Genomic DNA, 15783 nt, shown 5'->3' on the forward strand with positions numbered 1-15783 from the left:
CACGGTATTTTTCACCTTCAAAGTACTATGCATGTTGTGTTGATCAAATGGGAAAAAGTCTATTTAAGTCTATTTGAATTCCATAAAAACTACTTTTAATAAAAGTTTTATATATTTTTTATTTTTGGTTTGGAAGTGATTCTTATAATTTGAACCTCAATTGTATTTTTGTATTACAATTTTCTTTTCTAATTCATAGTTTCAATTTATGCTCTTCATCTCAAAAAACACAAAATAAAAAGCTAGGTGCTTTGTATATGATGAGGAGTATTACATCAAATATAATATACATCTGTCCAAAGTTAAGACGACATCAAAATCTTAATTTGAATCTTTAAATCATTGGTTACGTCCTCATTCTGTCTTCTTTCTGCAAAGCACTGAACCCTAAACTATTCTGTTGTCAGTGTGTGAAGGGTGTATGAAAAAGCGCACATATAGCAACACTAAATTAATGTGTGTGTGAGATGTACTGCACAGCACTTTGAGTGGCAATATAAATGCAAACCATTTACCATAGCAGGAAAGCAAAGGTTTAATCAGTAACAATCACAACAGATGACATGACCTAATGGGTCACTAAATGGAACTGAGCCATTGATAATGTTATTAATTGCACCTGTGCGATGCTGTGTCTTTGGTTTTTGGGCTTTGTCAATACACACATATACATGTATGTTCATATACAGATATGGTCACCGTGATATATATATGTTCATAGACATGTGTACATAGATGGGCATAAGTTCATGGATATATTTATGTTAACATACATTCTCTAGGTATATAGACACATGTTTATAGACAGATATATATTAATAAACATGTATATTCACAGACAGATACACTTTGTTAATAGACAGGGACGGGCAAAGGATGTCAGATGGGCGGGGGCCCAAATAAAAAAAAAAAGCACTTTTTGCAATTAATGAAATGAATATATGTGTAAAAAGACAACTTTTGTTTAACGCTTTAAAGGGATATTGAGTTCTATGTATTTTCAACAAACCCATGACTGAGGTTGGTTCAAACACTGCTTACATAGTTAAATGCACATGCACATGTTAACCATGCCTCACATGTATGTAGTCCTCACTTGCAGAATATCAGTTTAATACTGCTGATGCACATTTGGCCGCATGGTTGTCTCTCTCGCCTCCATATCCATCTCTTACTACCTCTCCTTTGAATATACAATTACTTAAGAAAATCCTTATTTTTCCATACAAAAAATGTATAGAAAAAATAACAAGTAGTAAAAACCATTATGAAGTGGTGTTCTAATTGGCCAGTATAGTATTACAATTTGGAATAAATGTATAGTCACTGGGTCACATGACATGGAAGCCCCCCAAAAAAGTTTTTACTTAAAAATATTAATACAAAATAAAAGAAGCACTCAAATCTAGTTTAAAGAGGTGTGTTTTAATTTCCAAATGTGGGATTACAATTTGGTATTGATTAAGAATCATTGGGTCACATGACATGGAAGCGGTTGAAAAAAAATCCTTATTTTTCCATTAGAATTTTATTATAAAGTAGAAAAAGCACTAAAATCCAATATAACAAGACGGTTCTAATGCCAAGTATTGGATTACAATTTGGCATTGATTTAGAGTCACTGGGTCACATGACATGGAAGCTAAAAAACTGCAATTTGTTTATTTTATTTTTTTGTAATAAATGATTCTGAATTTAGCAATCAAAAACGGTGTGTTGCATGACATTATTTTCTTAGATTGGTATGTAATCACAAAGCCTATAATAACATTGGTTGTGTGTCATTTCAACTGTAATTAATTGATGGTCCCTAAGTGAAACCCCTGGCTTTGGGGGGCTTGTATGTAGAGCGAATATCCAACCTAAAACGAGCTTCACGGCCATGTCCAGTTACTGTTACTGCCTGCCAGAAGACCGCATTCTGTTTATAATCTTAGAGAACAAGTGCTAAATAGTGTCAATTCATTGAGTGGGGCTAGGCAAGTGTCAATCAAAAGCTCCCCCTTGGAATTGCATGACAAGGTCAATGACATAGGATTCTGACAAGATTAATGTTAAGGATATACATGTGTTATAAATAAGACATTGTTCCTTTGTTTGTTATCAAATTATGTTTGTGATGTATTCGAGCAAAATAATACGCATTGCGTTGTTGAAAATGTGTCATTTTTTAGCTGTCCCACTTTATCAAATATGATTGATAATGTGGGACAGCATGCTTTGGGTAATCTGGGACAGTCATTTAAATTCTCTAAATGGGGAAATATACATTAAGGGACTTTCTGAAGTACAAAAATTATAAACTAAAGAGATGTAGCATATGGTCTGCAGTTGTCAGACAAGAGTTAATGGTAAATACAGTCTGTCCCTGTCTGTTCAAACTGATTGTCTAGTTAGCTAACTAGTGCATTATCAGTTAGCTCTCTAAATCAGAGACGATTAAAAAAGCACAGAAGATGTTTGTTCCCCGAGTAACCCCAATAGTCATTTTTTCATAATGCTTTTTAAAATTTGGTAATATGGAGCTTGGCATGCATAAAGCACGGTGATTAGGCTTTTTTTTATCCTAAAAAAGTGTCCCAGATTACAAAGTGACCTGTCCCAGATTATGAAATTCAGGCAGAATTGTCTTTCTTGGCACAAAGAATGGATAGATAGATAGATAGATAGATAGATAGATAGATAGATAGATAGATAGATAGCACAGATTCTTGAGAAGTGGGATAAAACAGGATCCAATATTGAAAAAAAAAAAAAATTTACTTCGACAAATTAAACTACATATACTGTATATGCATCTACCATGTACTAGGCTTTGAGGTATGCTTTGATACTACCTCCCAGCTTTTCTCTTTTTTAACTAAATGTGCTTTTTGCCTTGCCATTTTTGTGTCAACACCATCAGACACCAAAAACACAGATTCATTTTCACTCACATTATGCTTGACCTATAAAAACTGTAACAAAAACAAATTTTCACCAAGGCTGACAGAGCCCTCAAGAAAAATACTTTCAATATGTATATATTTTTATATTAAAAAGAGTTTTGTCTGTGTTTTTTTTATTGGACTATATAATAGAATTTGAACTTTACCCGAATTATTTTTAAGATTTAATAACACATTCTAATGTTAGGAGACACATTGCATTTTCACATATGACTAACTATTCCTTAAAAATATAAAAATATCATACTGAAATATTATCAAAATATTAATCTGACAGAGGTGACATAGCCCTGACGGAGTTGAGCCATATCTGACGGTATAAACCTATAAAACCTATTTGACCCGGCTCCCACAGATGCATCCTGCATAGGTGAAATGTGAAAATGGATCCTTTAGAGTGACTGCTTCCTCTTATATTGTCTGATTTTATTACATTTTAATGAATGTTTGACGGTGTTGACAAAAAGTGGGGACACAACATTGAAATATGCATGTGTCATTGAAAATAAACTTTGCTCTGATATGAGATATCATTTCATTTGTCTTTTGATGAAGCAAGGTCCTTTTAATCATTAAAAATATTTGTATCCATTTTATTGCACATGAATGATTAAACCTTCTCTTTCAACATGCTGTTTTAATGTAGTGGGAAGACAGTAAGTGTCATAGATTTGATATAATAATTATTAAATTAATTGAAGGAGATAATTGTGTTAAATGTGTTTTGTCCCATGTCTCAAGAATCAGATAGATGGATGGATGGATAGATAGATAGATAGATAGATAGATAGATAGATAGATAGATAGATAGATAGATAGATAGATAGACAGACAGACAGACAGACAGACAGACAGATATATGGCGCCAGCTGCCAGAGCCTCTGTCGTAAAGTTTTCAATCGTTTGTGGACAGCGGTCTGACGCCACCAGACGCTGGACAGATCAATTAGCTGTAATCATTGTCTCCGTCCAAATATTAGTCCTTTAGTGACTTCTTTCATGTCTTCAAGGCTGCTTATATCCCTGTTTGCACTCTGAGTCAACTTTATCTAAATTACAGCCGTTAGAAAGTTGGCAGGCTTGGGCGCGCGCTTTAAAGACGCATCAGAAAATCGAACAATCGGCTTGTATTTGTCCGCACGTTTATCGGTCAGAAGCAATAGTTAGCTCAGCCTGCGCTGAGGCGAACTGATCTCAGCTGCTCACAACATAACTAGATGACTATAACACGTGCAACTGGTCGCAGACGCACGAGAGAGGCAGTGTTACTGACAGTATTGTAGCTCTGCAAACACACGACTCTGTTATTGTTTAACACTTTGCGGAAACGTGTGTTGGGGAATAAGGGTAATCCTTGTATCACCTCAGCCGCACTGATAGGTAGATTTTACAGGAAAACTCCAAACATTGAAATCATGAGTTAATCACTCGCCATTCAGCTGCGCTGTTAGGCCAGTGGATTGCAGTTACCCTATACATTACCTTGTTAGATAACACTAAACAGTTTCAGAGAGCCCTTTAACGCAAGATGCCGCTCATACAGCGACTTTAGGACATGCCCTCTGGGTGTTCTTTTTCTCTTATGTCCCTGTTCTACATTGTTAAATTCCACAACTGGTTACTACAGTACACAATATTATTTACAGTGAGCTGTAAATAATATTACTTATTGATTCAGGTAGTTTTAAACTTAAATGTAAAATTCCTATAGACCAACAAAATACATGACATACATGGTTCAGTATATGCATGTGTGTGGTGTTGTGGGGCCCAAAGTGTTATTAGGCCCCTAAGCAGGAGTCTGGACAAAGTTACTGATAAAAGCGTTTTCTTTAAAAGGTCAAGTAGCTCAGTGAAGCATATACTATACAGATGTAACTGTAAAATGTAGATTCTGATTCTTCAGTATTTAATATCTGCTTACTGTGATACTTGCTTACTGCTTACTATGTATGATTCTTGTATTCATTTATTTTTCTAATACAGCTGCAGCGAATTATGCTCTACTCATTTACCTGTATCACGGTTTTCTTTTAGTAATTTGTTTAATGATGTTTAAGAGACGTATTATTTATTTGTATTTGCAAAGACAGTTTTTTCTCAATCTCCAACATTATCAAAGGGTTCTACCAACAATATAAGTTAAGTTAAGTTAAGTTAAGTTTAGTTAAGTTAACCGGAAGGATACAAGGGAGAACGATGCTTGGTGGAGGTGTCCTATAAAAGTCTTTATCCAGGGGAACTTGATACAAATACAAGACAAAGGAGATAAGAAGCAGAAGAAAAGTCCCCGCTTTGGTATTAAGCTTACAGCTAAATGATAAAATACAGTAATGTGTGATTACTTTATAATCACTATACATTTACATTATTTAGTTTATACATATATGTTGCGTATGCAAGTTACATAAAATGTAAGATCATCTAATTAAACTGATTCAAAGGATTCAGTTTGAAGACAAATGCATGATGTAGCCACTGCTGTAACCAAGGTTTTCAGGAGAGAGATCATTTTAGGACTTTCTATTATTATTTTGTGTGTGTGTGTGTGTATGTGTCCCAGTAGCTGCCGAATAGCCCACTGATTCACCTGAAATACAATAATCTCTTCTACCCTGCCATCTGGATCACTGTGGCGCCATTGGAGCTGAAAATAAGCCAATCAGGAATGGCCGTTGGCCACCTGCAGGAAGTTGACCGCACTTATCACCACCCACCTCCGCCTGCAGCCAGATAACAGCCTCAACAGTTGGACCGAGTATCTGCTTGTTCACCCTTGCAACGTGATGGACACCAAAACACTCTAACGGTGTTATCCACAACCCAGAGGGACTGTGTTTGGTTTGTAAAGGGCAGCCCGCAGACTGAAGGTTTCACTCAAAGTTACAGTAGATGGTTGATAACATGTAAAAACTTGAGGGTATTATTTAAAAACGAGAGAGACGTAGTCGTTAAATAGGAAGGCTGTTGTGAGACTGTAAATTGAGTTCCAGTGCACAGCGGCGGCAAACAGCACCATGAGCGTCCCGCTTTTTGCACCAACTCCGATCCAGCCGGCTCATCCGACTCCCTTCTACATCGAGGACATTCTGGGGACGACTGCCTCTACTACCTACTCTCCCTCCTCTTCTTCATCCTCCGCCTCTTCATCCTCCTCCTGCTCCACGCTGATTATCCCCACACCGACTCTCGCATCGCCCAATTCTTCGTTCACGAGTGTAATCTCACCGTACCGGGCGCCGATTTATGAACCCACGCCGATCCACGCGGCGCTGTCTCACCATGCAGCTGCAATGTTGACAACGACGTACGCCTCCGCCGGAGCTTTCGCTGGCCCCATCTACCCGTTCCACCACCAGCACAACCGCTCCATGGGGGAGTACGCACAGGCTCTGCTGAGGCGCGACCCGCTCGGTGAGTTGGGCAAATGACTTGCGTGAAACTCATAGATAATTTGGGGTGTAGGCATAGGTATTGTTTGCTCATTTATAGTGAACGTAATTCACAGAATGTCCCTGAAGATTCTGCAAGAGAAACTAACTGATCTAAATTTAGCCCATTTCAGCCCAACAGTCAGACTTGCGCAGATGATGTGAGAGCACTTAACATACTGTGCATTAAAACGATGTTTTTTATTTTTCACAAACTTCGTTTCAGTACCAACGAAACCAATTTTGCATAAGTGTATCACGCTTGGTCATGCTTGCATATCGAGCTCGCGACCATATAGTTTCATATAACCTATACATAAGTGAGTGTGGAGTTTTGGTAGCTTGTTGCTCTGAGTGCTCGGCTCATATCAGTCCTGAAGAAACAGTTGTGCCTCACCACGAACATATGGGTCACATTGTCATTGCAACAGACATATTTGGGGCCTTTCATTCCATTCAGTCTGCTGTGGTGGTGGTGTGCGTGTGTGCGTGTGTGTTTGTGTGTGTGTGTGTGTGTGTGTGTGTGTGTGTGTGTGTACGTGTGTGTGTGTGTGTGTGTGTGTGTGTGTGTGTGTGTGTGTGTGTGTGTGTGTCTGGGTTGGTTGGGGGGGGTAGCCTTGACTCGTTTTCCTGACTCCCATTGTTCTGAAACATCAGAGGCGCAAGTGAGTCGGTGACTTAAACATATTTGTGCTCTAAATCACTTGGTATTTCACTGCTCTCTCTCTCTCTCTCTCTCTCTCTCTCTCTCTCTCTCTCTCTCTCTCTCTCTCTCTCTCTCTCCCTCTCTTTATGCCAGCTTTATCAGGCCCTGGTTCAAATGTGGTAACTGGATTAAATGTAAGCGTCACATATAGACACCGGGGGCAGAGGTTATGTCTACTGTTAATGGCTACTGTTATTTTTTTGGGTGAATATTTGTCTCCCTTTCGCTCTGTGATCCTCTTGTGTGACAAGCGGAACGGCTGACTTTGTGTTGCGCTAAACAAGCTGGGCCTTTCCGTTCATAACGGAAGCCGCAAGCCTGTCAATAGGAATAAATCTGCTTTCAGAAGCTGTTAAATGTTTTCCTGGCTCACCCGGCCAGTCACTTCCTCGGGAGCCCGCTGCACGCTGCTGATTATTTTATCGACATCCTCAATACAGACATATTCAGGAAACACTCGGCCTCTGATAGCCCGGGATCCGTTTTTCACATATTGTTACACTTCCTCTGGCTGGCCAGCGAGGATGTGGCATGGTTAGCGGCGAGAAGAAAATAAAGCATACAGAGCAGCACGACAGACCTAATGGGATCTTAGAGAAAAGATAAAGGCTAGTTTGAAAGGCTAGTTATTTTGTGAAACTATATTGAGGTTAGGGAATGAATCATTATAATACACAATAAAGTAATATTCATTATTATTATTATTACTTTATTTTATATCATATAGCACATTTCAAAAGAACCGCTACAAAGTGGACAATGAAGACAAAAATACAAAACATCAAAAACAAGAAGCAAATTAATACAATGCCATTTAAAATCTAAGACAGCAAATTATGTGTATCTAAAGCTGATGATAGTAGCAGTTGAAACGGATTTTCTCCAGTTTTAACACTATCTCCTCCCTCTTAAATGTTCTTAATTCATTTAATAAGCTCAGCTTCACCGTAGCCCAGCTATTTCATTTTAATAGGAATAAACACCAGATGAATTAAGGTCATCAGAAAGAAAAGCTGTCGACACTAAGAAGTCATTGTATGTGTGATCTCGACATCGTTTTAATCATAACAGTAAACAATACATACAATCATAAATACTCCCGAATAAAGGACATGAGATCTTTACAGAATCTTTTTGAATTTCACGACATTTTTTTGGTTTTAGAAACAGATCACATGGGCCTGGATTAGCTAACTTCCTTTGGAAAAGAGCCGCAGTAAGGTCTTTGACAGCAGTTTCGACCGCAACAGATTTATATTGTGTCAGTGAGTCTGTGTCTGTTGGTGGATGCTATCGCCTATAATCACGCCACAAAGGAGGAAGCACATGCAGCGGATATTTGGCCATAGTTTTTACTCTGTCACGACCTTCCTTTAAAGACAGCATGCAACAGGCCGGTGGGGGGTGGGGGCAGTCTTCCCGGCCGTTAACTGCAGAGGAAACCAGGCCTGAACCCACTGCTGCGTCCTTTCTCTCAATAAACCTTTACAGTCATTTCAAACAACCTGCAAAACGAAGATTAATTTAGCTGAACAATTCACAATATTTCCTCATTTATCTGAACTCTAACTGTACACTTTGACCACTATATCTTATTGTTATTGAATCATAAAGTACAGTGAGACTGTTAGTGTGTTACACAGTCAGATGTTTTAATGAATGTGTGCACAGGGGTCGCATGCTCATGATCTGAAAGTCTTCCTAGGTTTTTTATTTTTATTTTCAGTGTCTGTCCACTTTCCTTCGATTCCTTTTTTAAAGCTCTTAATGATATTCAGCTATATAAGCAGTCTGTGTAAATATTTTGAAAAACTAAAAAGTGATCAATCTTCAATTTCGATTCATTAGATTTTTCTTCATATTTTAAGTGACTGTCATGGTTTTCCCTAGCGAGAGTAATCTGAAAACCTTTAACTTTCAATTGGGAAAATGTAATAACGTTGCCTTTAATAGAATGTTAGTGATACAAATGAGCAGGCCTGCCACATCCAACAGTCAAAATGATGGCGACTGTCTTCGTATATAATGCAACTTTGTGGGGACTTGTATTAAATGCGCTGTTCTTCCCTCCCTCCTCTAAAGGGAAGCCGCTGCTATGGACTCCCTTCATGCAGCGGCCGCTGCACAAGAGAAAAGGCGGCCAGGTCCGGTTTTCTAACGACCAGACCATTGAGCTGGAGAAGAAGTTTGAGACGCAAAAGTACCTCTCTCCTCCAGAGAGGAAGCGATTGGCAAAGATGCTGCAGCTCAGCGAGAGACAGGTGATAATGAAGGGGGGAAAAAAATATTACATGAAGAAACCTCCAGCAGAATCAGACTCAATGCGAGAGAGAGAGAGAGAGAGAGAGAGAGAGAGAGAGAGAGAGAGAGAGAGAGAGAGCAGAACTATTCCCGACAGTGTTAATAATCTGTTACAATGTTTTATATTTATTTGTTAATAGAAGTTATTAATTGGGTTTGTATTTTAAGTATTTGTTTAAGGTCAAGTTCATTTGGTTATAAATGAGTCCTCATGGTGTAGTCCTACGGCACAAGCCTCTACCGTCTAATTTAATGCGGTGTGCATTCCACCATTAAAATTATGGAAGGGAAGTATGTAATAATTAATAATAATGATGAAGTTTCACTCAATTAATAGGCCCTAACAGCAGAAACAAACTGACATGTTTCAATATTGAAATCTTCTTTGACAATTGCACATCAGTTCGGATAAAAACATATTATAATCCGTTAATAACTGACCCAAAAATGACACATTTTGTCTGGAGCAGGATTCTAGCTAAATGGAATATAATAAGATATATTTTGGTTTGAATTGTTTCCTCTCCAAGGTTAAAACCTGGTTCCAAAATCGACGTGCGAAGTGGCGAAGACTGAAACAGGTGAGGACTTTTGACAAATGTCACATGACAAGCATTCATTAAAAATAATTCTGTTCAACCAGGTATACAGTTGTCCAGACCCTTCATTCATAAAATCATCTGTTTCAATTTCTTTCAGGAGAATCCTCAGGGAGGTAAAAGGGAGCTGGAGAATGACAGTCCAGCCGGGAGGAGTAATAAAGGTGATGAGATGATCGAGTCAACTGTGATGCAGAGCCCGGAACAGAAGCAGACAGTCTATGTGCGCTCTGTGTCCCCGCAACATCTGCACACAGCACTGGACTCTAACGTGACATCAGATGACACTGACCAGGAGCTGGACATAGTGGACGACGAAGAATTCACACGGAAACTGCAATTCTGAAGGGTATAATCCACAATGACACTGGATCCAATGGACATTCAGAGCTGGATGATGAAGGCTAGCGGAATCTTCTCACACCTGAGTCTGGTCACTCATCTCCATTCAGACAACTTGACAAAATAGTTACTGGTGTAATATTTAGGTAACGTTTACATTACTTAATCCTGCCATGACGCGTCTTTTTGTATATAAAACATATTCGTTTTGATTGTCACTTTGTTATGTTGACCACTGTAAATGACTTGTACTGTATGTTGTTTTAAATGAGAAACATTCTTAATTCAGGCTGTTGCCTTAAAATATGATATATGAAATCAATACAGACCAAATAATGATGTGGTTAATTGCTTATAATAATAATAAACACATTTTCTGATGAGAATAATTTTGTCAAACACAGCTAGAATTTCATTGTGATTTAGTATTTAGTATTTTTCAAATTGCTACAGGAAAAAGAAAATCAATAAATTACGACATTATAGACCATTTATAATTTGGCAAAAAACTGAAATATAAATTAATATAAACAAGTTAATAAACCAAAATAAATATCCTATAGTATTTAAACATATCAAGAAAAATTTGGCTTTTATCCTACATGGCCATTAAATAGTCATAATTTGAACGAGAGCAAATATTGAGTTTACAAGGGGAAAATAAGTTGTAAGAATGTGTTGTATATTCCCAGGCTACATTGCCAATCATGTTAAATACATTAAAACCCAATTAAAATGCTACCTATGTAGCTATGGTTGGCTGCTCTCACATGAGATCTAAGATTATTTGTAGTTTGTAGTTTTTTATCTTGTGACTTAATTATACACAATGATAAATCATTAGACTTATAGTTGGAATTAAGTGAAATTATTTCCCAAGTTAGGTGTTTCCTTTTTTCTTTCCACTGGTTTAATCGGACCCTGTTGGTAGTCTGGAATGTTTCATCTAATTAACTAATAATCCAGTTTTATGTACTACAATAATATAATTTTTTGGGGGGATTTTTGCGTAAATGGTAAATGGTGTATATCTAGCACTGTTCTAGTCTGGCTGGCCACTGAAAGCGCTTTACTGTTGTGTTTTCCATTCACCCTCTTTAACTAATTCATCATTCAGTGCAGGACTTTCTCTATGAGAAGGGGGAATTTGAGGTTCAGTATCTTTCCCAAGGAAACATATAGGGAAGACCGGGATCGAACCATCGACCGTCTGGTTAGAGGACGACTGCTCTACCCTCCTATGGTTTAGTTTACAAAAGCAAGAAAAACTATATGAAAAGTTATGATGGAGAGGAGGTAATTAGATCTTTTACTCAGACAAAACATATATTGAATAATTGCAACTGAGAATAACACAAAAAACTTTACTTAAAAATACAAAGGTATTGTTTGCAAACTAATACTTAAAATAAATACAGTTATTCATATGACACCTTCACAATATATTATTATATGATATATTGTTTCGGATTAGCCTAACGTTATTGATGCATCAATAATTTTATGTATAGCTGGTCAAGTTGTAAGTAATGTTAACTACTTAATTAGCTACTCTGTTAAATCTATATCTGCATTAAATTCTAAAAATTCATCAATTGTTCTGGGTGAATTTTTTGAACTGGAAAGTAATCACAACTGATGCGTAGACCTGGAAATTGTTGTTATGTGTTTCATTTATTTAAAGCTGCCCTCTGGACGTGAGGGTCCTACCTTAGCTGTGTATAACCTGAAGATTCTGGCTGTTGAAGAAAACTCTGGCGCCTATGTGCACCAGTTCCTGCTCTGTCCTTTATTGTAACAATTTCAAATACCCATACATTTTTATGATAATGTGCACAGTATGATGCAAATTTGTTTTTATTAATTTGCTTTCATATAATGAAAACAAATTACACTCCGGAAGCCACCTGACCTCAGAAAACAAGAAACTGTGAGTGTGAAAAAGTTTAAATCACTGAATGGAAAATCTGCTGTTGAAACATATGTTGCTGGATACATAAGTTTCCCACTTAAAGATGCAGACCCTCATTGCTCTATTTTACTGCCTCCTGATTTCCCAGCAAATCAAAGTAGCCAGAGATTAGCAAACAGTTTAGTCCATGTCGATCGTTGTCCCATCACCACCTTCATCTTCAAATAGCTTATCACTGAGCTCTCATGCAGACACTGTGAGTGGGAGTTTTTCAGTAAGTAGATTAGGTTAATGATTGAGTGAACCTTCAGAACAGCAGGAACTACAGACAGATAGCAGGGCACTGATTGATAGTCATACAATATGTTCGCAGTAGTTTTTAATATAAGGAATGATTATAGTTGTTGAGACTGACATTTAAACTGAGATTATGGCCCTGATTTGTAAATTAGGGAAGACTAATTTTTAACCATTTGTGATTCTTAAAGGCAAAAGGTCATTGCTCCCATAACCTGTTTGAGTTGCATTACTGAGGTTCAATGGCCTTCCACGTACAAGACTATTCCTAAACCAACAGTATGCACATTGATCTAAGCCTCTGTATTGTGTAATGGTTCACAAATTGTGCTGGGTAAAGTCAACATTCGGAGGAATAGCACACACAGTTGGTGGGTAAAATTTTAAGCAGATAGCTGGCCTGTTCTTGAGTGCCTGTCTGATCTGGTCAATTCACACACACAGACACACACACACACACACACACACACACACACACACACACACACACACACACACACACACACACACACACACACACACACACACACACACACACAAATTAGTGTATGCATCAGATATGATCAATATGTGACACATTTTTCTACTAATGACCAGATATGACAAATACTGTGGAATGTCATTATTCAGAGGCATCAAGAATAAATCTGAATAAACACTTAAGTGCTGTTCAGAAACAACCTTTAATTCTCTGTATTTATTCCCGGAAACCATAATTATAAATGATACAGTGAAAAGCAATGGCACCTGAATTATAACAATGAAAAGTCTTTCATGACTGTATCTGCATAGTATTTTATTTATTTTCCTACAATATCTAGATCAAATAAAGCATTTTAATGTTTTATTGTTTTGTCCAGGCAATTTAAAGCTTGTGGTTAAGGTTATGAAAAGATTAAAAAGGGTGGCTTGAAGCAAAAGACATGATGTGTTTACTTCCTCAGTAATTATTTAAATCATGAGTGGCCTAAGCGTAAGAACATGGACACAGGACATGAACCAACGCTAACTTCTTGTGAGTGGGAATGTTTTGTCTGTGAAGATTATCAGTTACATCTATGGTGGGTGTGAAGTGCAAATCAACATCAACATCATCAAAAAATAGAAAATCTCAACATCAAAACACAATTGCAAATTGGGAATGGAGAATCATTCAACAACATCTAGCCTACAAGAAAAGGCATGTGCTTCATTAGGCACAAACTGAGGAAAACAGCAGAGGGACCAAAATTGGGAAATTTAAAAACATTAGAATATATTGGCCTCCCTGTGGTAAAAAAGTCACCAAGACCTACAGCCAGACTTTTGCATTGGTTGTGATGGGGGGCATCGCAAGACTCTTGAGGCTGAGCCCTTCCTTGGTGATACAAAGACAGACAGTGAATCCGTTCAATTAGCAACAACCCTGGTAGACAGCATGTATATCATGTCTTCTGCTTTGTGGTTACAGTTTCTGTATTGAGAGTTGTTGTGTTTTGATTTGTTGTTGCTTTTTACCCATCTGTCGTGATTTTCCCCTGTAATGGCATTAAGTTGTAAATAAACCAGTAGTGGGCTCAATGGAGTTCCAGGTTTTATGATTTTATGTTCTTATATATTTTCAAATATTAGCCCACATGTTCATGTGGACTGAAGACATTCTCTTTTTTTGTAATTAATGTTTTTATTGACTTAAACATGTACAAACAGACAGCACAAACAAACTGTATTATTACTTTGAGTTACAAAATACCCAAAGACCTGTGAGAAATACACCCACTAAGAACAACAAACAAACATTTAGCAGTTACAGTAATGCAACCAGATCATCACAGTGTCCCAGCAATGCTTTGAGCGAGCAAGCGTTACCATGTCCTCTGAAAGTTCTCAACTTCATTATTAATTCTAGCTAACATGTGTTCATATGATAGTATTTCCAACATAGATTCCCTCCATTTCTTAATATCTGGAGAGGATTTACTTTTCCATAATCTGAGGATCATTTGGGCAGCCGTGACAGCCCTGACCTTTATCACTGCAAAGTGGGATTTTGATATATTGGACAGTTCTGTCTGGTCCCCCAGTAGGCAAAGTCTTGGTGATACAGATACCGCAGTACCTATACACTTCCCTATGTATTCTAGTACTTTTTCCAAAATGGGTAGACAAATTTACTCTTTAAAATTGCAAGTAAAAACGTTCCTGTCTCGGTCTAACATTTCCAACATCCTGTTAAGCTTAGAAGGAGTAAACTAAAACCTATGTATTCATTTATGTTGAGTAAATTTTCCTCTAGCCTCATTTACAGAAGACATTCTCAAACCTCTGACGATCACAATTACCCTCACCAAAATTATTATAATCTGATTACTACCCTGAAAAATTTACATTATTAAAATATTAGACTAATAGTATTAGACTTTCCAGCTACTAAACAAATGCAGATATCCTGGGTCATCTGGGTTCTGATGAGGTAAAGTCCTTTATTTGTCTGTAGCTGTTATCTATAGCTGTTATCTGAAGTTGACCATTCTGATATTCAAGTGATTTTTAGATCAGGATCAGTGTATTAACTCTGTAATAGGATGAAACCCTCATTGACAGGACAGTGTTACCACAATCTATTGGCTGTGTGTGTGTGTCCGTCTGTGTGTGTGTGTGTGTGTGTGTGTGTGTGTGTGTGTGTGTGTGTGTGTGTGTGTGTGTGTGTGTGTGTGTGTGTGTGTGTGTGTGTGTGTGTGTGTGTGTGTGTGTGTGTGTGGTATTGGTGCACACAAGTTAATGTGTGGTTATATTTGAACGACTGAGGAATGTGTTGACTGTTGACCTTGGCCAAATGGCAGCCATTATCTCCCCCTGCTGAGGCCTCCCTCCTCTGCTAAGCTGATAAATTAATGAGAGAAAACATCTCTTACATCGATACTAGTGTCGCCAGCAGCCACACAGACAAAGAGAGGTAGAGGAGGAGGGGGAGAATTGGTAAGGAGGAAACAGAGACAAGCATATACAGATAGCATGGACAAATATAATTGGTGAGACACAGGTTGATAGAATTAGTGGAAAATATAATCTGTTTATTTTTGATTATTCATTCCAGCATTAACTTCCTGTAATGATTGAGAAATATGAAATAAACAGAAGATGGGCTCAGATAACAAGATGGAAGAGTATAGCCTTCAGTGCAGTATTTAGGTAGAAGCAAACTATTCTAATTGATTCTGTGTATGACTTAAAGACCAAACAATAATAATTTCATTTGGATTTACGT

At 37.6% G+C, this 15783-nt stretch overlaps 1 protein-coding gene across 1 annotated transcript; it reads left to right on the forward strand.

Moving 5' to 3' along the window:
• Positions 1-5679: 5679 nt before the first annotated feature.
• On the forward strand, positions 5680-10713 carry hhex (hematopoietically expressed homeobox). Its single transcript, XM_035144882.2, has 4 exons — positions 5680-6362; positions 9168-9346; positions 9917-9967; positions 10086-10713. Exons 1-4 carry the CDS (start codon positions 5966-5968, stop codon positions 10329-10331), a joined length of 873 nt encoding a protein of 290 aa, XP_035000773.1. The 5' UTR covers positions 5680-5965; the 3' UTR covers positions 10332-10713.
• Positions 10714-15783: the final 5070 nt, after the last annotated feature.

The sequence above is a fragment of the Hippoglossus stenolepis genome, chromosome 21 (genome assembly GCF_022539355.2).
Source record: "Hippoglossus stenolepis isolate QCI-W04-F060 chromosome 21, HSTE1.2, whole genome shotgun sequence".
NCBI classification, from domain to species: Eukaryota; Metazoa; Chordata; class Actinopteri; order Pleuronectiformes; family Pleuronectidae; genus Hippoglossus; species Hippoglossus stenolepis.

Bases quoted from the DNA above. Each gene is read 5' to 3' on its own strand.
- hhex (XM_035144882.2), top strand. From the start codon at position 5,966: ATGAGCGTCCCGCTTTTTGCACCAACTCCGATCCAGCCGGCTCATCCG. The intron at 6,363-9,167 runs GTGAGTTGGGCA...CCTCCTCTAAAG, and splicing joins GCTGAGGCGCGACCCGCTCG to GGAAGCCGCTGCTATGGACT. The intron at 9,347-9,916 runs GTGATAATGAAG...TTCCTCTCCAAG, and splicing joins TGCAGCTCAGCGAGAGACAG to GTTAAAACCTGGTTCCAAAA.